The sequence below is a fragment of the Apodemus sylvaticus genome, chromosome 1 (assembly GCF_947179515.1).
Source record: "Apodemus sylvaticus chromosome 1, mApoSyl1.1, whole genome shotgun sequence".
NCBI lineage: Eukaryota > Metazoa > Chordata > Mammalia > Rodentia > Muridae > Apodemus > Apodemus sylvaticus.
In genome coordinates this window covers 19,524,157-19,529,599 of record NC_067472.1, presented here as the reverse complement: position 1 = coordinate 19,529,599, position 5,443 = coordinate 19,524,157, and the positions used below count along the sequence as shown (strand labels likewise).

General features: G+C 56.1%; 1 protein-coding gene and 1 long non-coding RNA gene across 2 annotated transcripts; both read left to right on the top strand.

The window, feature by feature from the left end:
- The first annotated feature begins 681 nt into the window (after positions 1 to 681).
- Marveld1 (MARVEL domain containing 1) lies at positions 682 to 1,416 on the top strand. The gene has a single exon (XM_052185666.1). The coding sequence runs from the start codon at positions 795 to 797 to the stop codon at positions 1,314 to 1,316; it is 522 nt and encodes a 173-aa protein (XP_052041626.1). The 5' UTR covers positions 682 to 794; the 3' UTR covers positions 1,317 to 1,416.
- Positions 1,417 to 1,607: 191 nt separating this feature from the next.
- LOC127687244 (uncharacterized) lies at positions 1,608 to 5,016 on the top strand. The gene is made up of 2 exons (XR_007978356.1): positions 1,608 to 2,727; positions 4,168 to 5,016. It is a non-coding gene; the product is annotated as an uncharacterized LOC127687244 (long non-coding RNA).
- Positions 5,017 to 5,443: the final 427 nt, after the last annotated feature.

Sequence of the window (5,443 nt, the reverse complement as noted above, 5' to 3'; positions counted from 1 at the left end):
GGCCGCTGGGCCTGCCGCCAGGGATGCTTTTCTTACTCTGATCAAGAGACCTTCACGGCAAGACAGTCTGAGGCCAGCTTTGGACAGGCGAGTTTGTGGTGGGCAACTGCAGGGTACTGAGGGTGTCCCAGTGAGAACAGCTGTCAGTTCAGACCTCCTGCTCACGCAGGCTTGCCAGGAAGCCTCAGTGGGAGAGAATTATGTCTCCAGTCTCCTGTGACTAGAGAGAGGGTTAATAAAGGGGGTCCAGCCGCAGGCTAGGCCGATGCTGTTGTAGCTTCCTTCTCCAAGACCTAAGATCGGCCAGACCTGCGAGGCAGGGAGGACTGGGGCGGCTCCAGATGTGGCAAACTTGGCCCAGCAGCCTGAGTAGCCTGGGCAGAAGGCCTGTCATGGGCTGGGGGGGGGGGGGGGGTGCGGGCATTCAGCCCTGGCTGGAGAACGAAGAAATGGGAGCGGAGGAGAAAGAGGGGGGGAGGTAACCAGGGTGGAGGGCGCGACGGCAGGAAGCCGGGAGGCGCGAGCAGGGGTGGAGACCAACGAAGGGGACGGCCAAAGAGCGGGTAGGAGGGCTGGAGAGAAGGGGAAAGAGGAGGAGAGAGGAGAGGAAGGGTGCGGACCAGAAGCAGCACTAAGAACTTGGAGTAGAGGGAGGAGGGCAGGCCTCAGAGGGAGCAGCGGGAGCAGCGGGAGCAGCGGGAGCAGCGGGCCCGGACCCCCGCCGCCCCCGCGAGCAAGGCGCCGCCATTCCGCTGCTCGGGGCGCCGCCACCGCCGCCGCCGCGTCCGGGGGCCATGCTCCCGCCGCCCCCGCGCCAGCCGCCGCCCCAGGCGCGCACGGCCCGCGGCTCCCTGCGCCTGCAGCGGGCTTTCCTGCGCGGCCCGCTGGGCGTGCTGCGGCTGCTGCAGCTGCTGGCCGGAGCCGCCTTCTGGATCACCATCGCCACCAGCAAGTACCAGGGCCCGGTGCACTTCGCGCTCTTCGTGTCGGTGCTCTTCTGGCTGCTCACCCTGGGGCTCTACTTCATCACATTGCTGGGCAAGCAGGAGCTGGTGCCCGTGCTGGGCTCGCGCTGGCTCGTGGTCAACGTGGCGCACGACCTGCTGGCGGCCGCTCTCTACGGGGCCGCGACGGGCATCATGATCGACCAGACGCAGCGCCACAGCTACTGCAACCTCAAGAGCTACCGGCTGCCCTGCGCCTACCATGCCTTCCTGGCGGCCTCTGTCTGCGGCGGCCTCTGCCTCGGCCTGTACCTGCTCTCGGCACTCTATGGCTGCTGCCGTCGCTGCCAGGGCAAGGAGGAGGTGGTGTGAGGCCACCCGCTTCACCGCGGCCCAGATCGGTTCGGGGATCCCTCCCAAACCCTTCCTGCCGCCGCCCCGTGCCGGTGCTCCCCTGCACCCTCTCCCTGCCTGCGTTTCCACTGCCCGCGTCCTGGATCCCCGACGTTCAGTTCTAGTCTGACTGCTGTACCAGCTGTACTGGCAGCTCAGCCCAGATATCAGCTTCCAGGGACCCGCGCAGCCATCGGAGGCGCCGACGCATACACCCAGTTGGGCCTCTCCAGGCGAAGCCTGGAAGTCCCTTTCCCCCATTCCCTGTCGAGAGCTAGACGTGGACAGGCGTCGCCGCGTAGATCCGGGGGAGGCTCCCAAATTGGAACCAGTCTTTGGACTGCGCCGCTGCCCCCTCCCTCCTGCCCTGCAGTCGGAAGAGCATCCCTTCTCTGTCCCCTCTTCCAGCCTAGGGTGGTGTAGAATGCTGTCAGGCAGCTGCAAGTGGGGCTGGGGACAGGCCTTAGCTAGTGTTGGGAAGGATGGCATCTTTAGTTGTAGTTTGGATCTCTCCCTGCGCAGCCCCACGTCAAGGAAGTCTTTGGATGGGGTCAGCTACAGGAGTGGTGGATAGCAAAGGCCCGCAGGCTGTACTTTACTTAAGACGACGCAAGTCTTCTCTCCGCCTTTATTCTTGGCGTTCATTCAGACTGGGCCAAATGCACTAACTTCCCTGGCCTCTGAGATGTCACTCACCAGCTTCTGCTGCACCCCACCTTTAACTATGTGTGCACTGAGGATCCCACGTGACCAATGGCGATTGCTAAGGTGCTGCCCACCTCTTTGAGAACCCAGATCCCGATCTTCGGAACAGCTGTTCTAAGGTTTAGAAGCACAGTCTTTCCTCTAAAGCAGTGGGTTGTCTAGGGAGCCATTGGTCTGCTACCTCCTGCAGAAGGTTTAGAAGGCAAATGGATATGTCAACGGTGCTGCCTTCCCGCACAGAGTCACAAGGTTTGTTAGTATAATGAGGTCTCTCTGAGAAATCCTGCAGGCCTCACGGCCGCACGTGCTAATTCAGTTTACTGGACTATTAGGCCTAAGCTTTCCCACCTCAAGTCTGTGCCTATGCCCTCTAAGTCATTCTCATAGGTTGACCCATTGAAGATTGGGAAGCTCCTCTTCAATCCCCTGGGAATTTCTCTAACTGGGGGTCCACCCGTCGACAAAGGAGCTAGAAACCCCTCTCCAGCTAGAGACCTGAGAACAGTTGAATAGTCATTTGAATTGTTGGAAACATGAAGCCAAGGATATCCAGATGATCTCCCAGTCCATAGGACAGTGGCTTGTACGAGATCCTGGCACTGACTCTGAGCAGTTGGTGGCCGAGTTCTGCCACCAAAATGAGAACTATTTGGACCTGGGGTGGACAGCCAGTGCCACCTCTAAGGTAAGGCATTTCGGATAACTGGGAAGTACTGTAGGCCTCCAGTAGGAAGCATGAGGCAACCCCTGTCCAAACTGAAAGCGACTCTCTTCAGAGTATGAAGAGAGACACTGATAACCACAAGGGCCAGAGACGTTGTGAAAACCCACTGGTGTTGCTAACTCAAGCTCAGCTTTCTCTGGAAGCAGGACATAGGACACTGTGTGTTAGAGATGGAACCCAGAGCTCCTGTCACAGAGCCACACCCCAGCCCCTGCAAGTGCATTTTCCAAGCTCAGCGGTGGAGGTGTGGATTATCTGTGGCCATTATGAAGGCGGTGGCTGGAGCGGAGTATAAATTTAATGTGGCACTTACTATAGCCCTTCTGTGTGGGTAGACTGTGTGGGTAGAATGTATGTCTTCTTTATATACTACTGTGAGATCAATGCCCAAGTCTCCTTGGTGATGAGTGGTGGAGGTTGGCTTTGAACTCTCTCAGTCCAGTTTCTTCAGTACCAATCTCTATTATGTGTAGTAAGGGTCAATACATATTTGATATGGCTAATTTCTGAGGCTAAAGTATGGCTTGGTGGTGTCATAATGGGCAGTATGCATGAGGTACCTGGTTTAGGACCCAGCACCAGAAGTATTTTTTCCTAAATTGTTTTTAAAAAAATGCAGAACCTAAAACTTGCCCTTATAAGCAGCTTTAAGAGCAGTTTGGTGGCAGTGAGGACAGTCACACAGCTTACCTGTCACCACTATGTGCCTCCAGAACTGTTCTCAAAAACAAAGCCAGGGGCTGGAGAGATGGCTCAGCTGTTAAGAGCACTGACTGCTCTTCCAAAGATCTGGAGTTCAAATCCCAGCAACCACATGGTGGCTCACAACCATCAGTAATGAGATCTGACGCCCTCTACTGGTGTGTCTAAACACAGCTACAGTGTACTTAGATATAATAATAAATAAATCTTAAAAAAAAGTTTGTATCCACTAAGATTATGGGAGTTTGAGCTGGGTATGCTTGTACAGGCATGTAATCCTAGTGTGTTGGAGGTTATGGAGGGTGGATTATGAACCCAAGGCCAGCCTGGGCTACATAGTTCCAGGCTAACCACAGTCATATGGTAAGACCTTATCCTCCAAAGAAACAACAACTAAAAGGTTTGTTGTTGTTGTTGTTTGTTTTATTTCCTCTGGGACATCCCAGAGCATGACCTCTTGTGTTCTTCATTGTCCGGGGCTAGCTCTGCTGCCCAGCTCCACAAGGATAACTTTCCCTCCCTCCCTCCCTCTTTCCCTCCCTCCCTCTTTCCCTCCCTCCCTCTTTCCCTCCCTCCTTCTTCCCTTCCTTCCTCCCTCCCTCTCTCCCTTCCAACCAGAGACAGTAGCAGTCTGTGCCTCTGGTGCTAGCTTTGCTGGGGACACCTTGATAGCCAGTGACTTTTGGTCTTATGTTGTAGGTTTCCTTGTTGCTGAGGCCTCAAAGATTCCCAGAACTGTCCGAATGGCCCTGCCTGATTGGCTGAACAGGTCTGCCTGGGACCAGCAGAAGGTTTGGCAGTCTTTGCTGCTGCGGGGCAGGTGGGGGAACAAGCAATCTCCTTTGCAACCGTCTGGTGGAAGAGGCGAGGTAGAGAAGACTGATTTCTTTCTTGCTGCAAGAGGACTCCCAAGCTCCAAGTTATAATTTAAGCCCAAGATCTGGTCACTTGGGACTGAACTCTGCCCGTCTCCCATTCCCTAAATGAAGGGTCTCGGTTCTAGCGCCCATTCTTTACCTGTTTGCCTCAGGATCTCCTCAGTCCCAGTGCTCTGGGTCTGAGGCCAGCCGACCTTACTCAGGAGCACACATCTTGGCCTCTCTGGCGCCTCATCTACCCTACCGTGCCGTGCCTGTAGCGTTCTGGGGCTCACAGGTCTTCTCGATGTGCCTTCAGCTCTGCTTCCTGCGGCTCGGCGGGCCCTCCGTTTGCCACATGTGAGAAGCGCAGATCAGTTTAGGATGACACCCACCTTTCCCAGCTGGCGGAGTGTGATCCCCCTGATGTGGCCCAGAGCGTTTGGAAGCTGGCGGCACTCTGCCTGGCTTCCCTCAATGACACCAGGACTGGGGCCGGGCCAAGCCCACCCAGACGGCTCCCAACCATAAGTCTGGGGCCTCTTGTGGGCCCTGGAGACGATTTCTACAGTGTGTTCAAAGTGGTGTAGGGAGGGTGGTTAGAGGGAGGGACCATGTGCCTTATCCAGTAGTGTATTCATGTTTACCCCAGTATGCTTTTTTGGAATAAAGTTTCTTTTGTCTGATCTTGTGTTTGGGTCTCACGGCCTGGTCCTCTGTGGTAACTTTCCACTGGGTTTCCCTAGCACTCAACCCTTGCCTTCTGGGAGAGAAGGAAAAATGAACTCACAGCCTTCCACTGTGCCTAGGCAGGGCCTGAGGACAGGATCCAGAAGAAGAAACACTGTTTTGGGTTGGTGCTGAAGCGGACTACAGAACTTCCCCCTCCTGTCTGCTCTCTACTGGCCCCTGTTGATGAGCGCCGCCCCTCTCTGCCAGGCTGGAGGTGACTCTGTGGAGCTAGCAGGGTTCTGTTCTGGTCCAGCCCCACCCTACAGAGGAGGAAACAGACCGGGGCACAGAGGCAACGTGTCTGACGCCATATGAGAAAAGTTGGAGACACCCGGAGCCCAGGCCTGGTTTATTCCTGCTGTGCCTGGCCTGTGACCCTGACCCCT

What these genes read in the sequence shown, in the direction of transcription:
- Marveld1 (XM_052185666.1), top strand. Translation starts at nt 795, where the DNA reads ATGCTCCCGCCGCCCCCGCGCCAGCCGCCGCCCCAGGCGCGCACGGCC.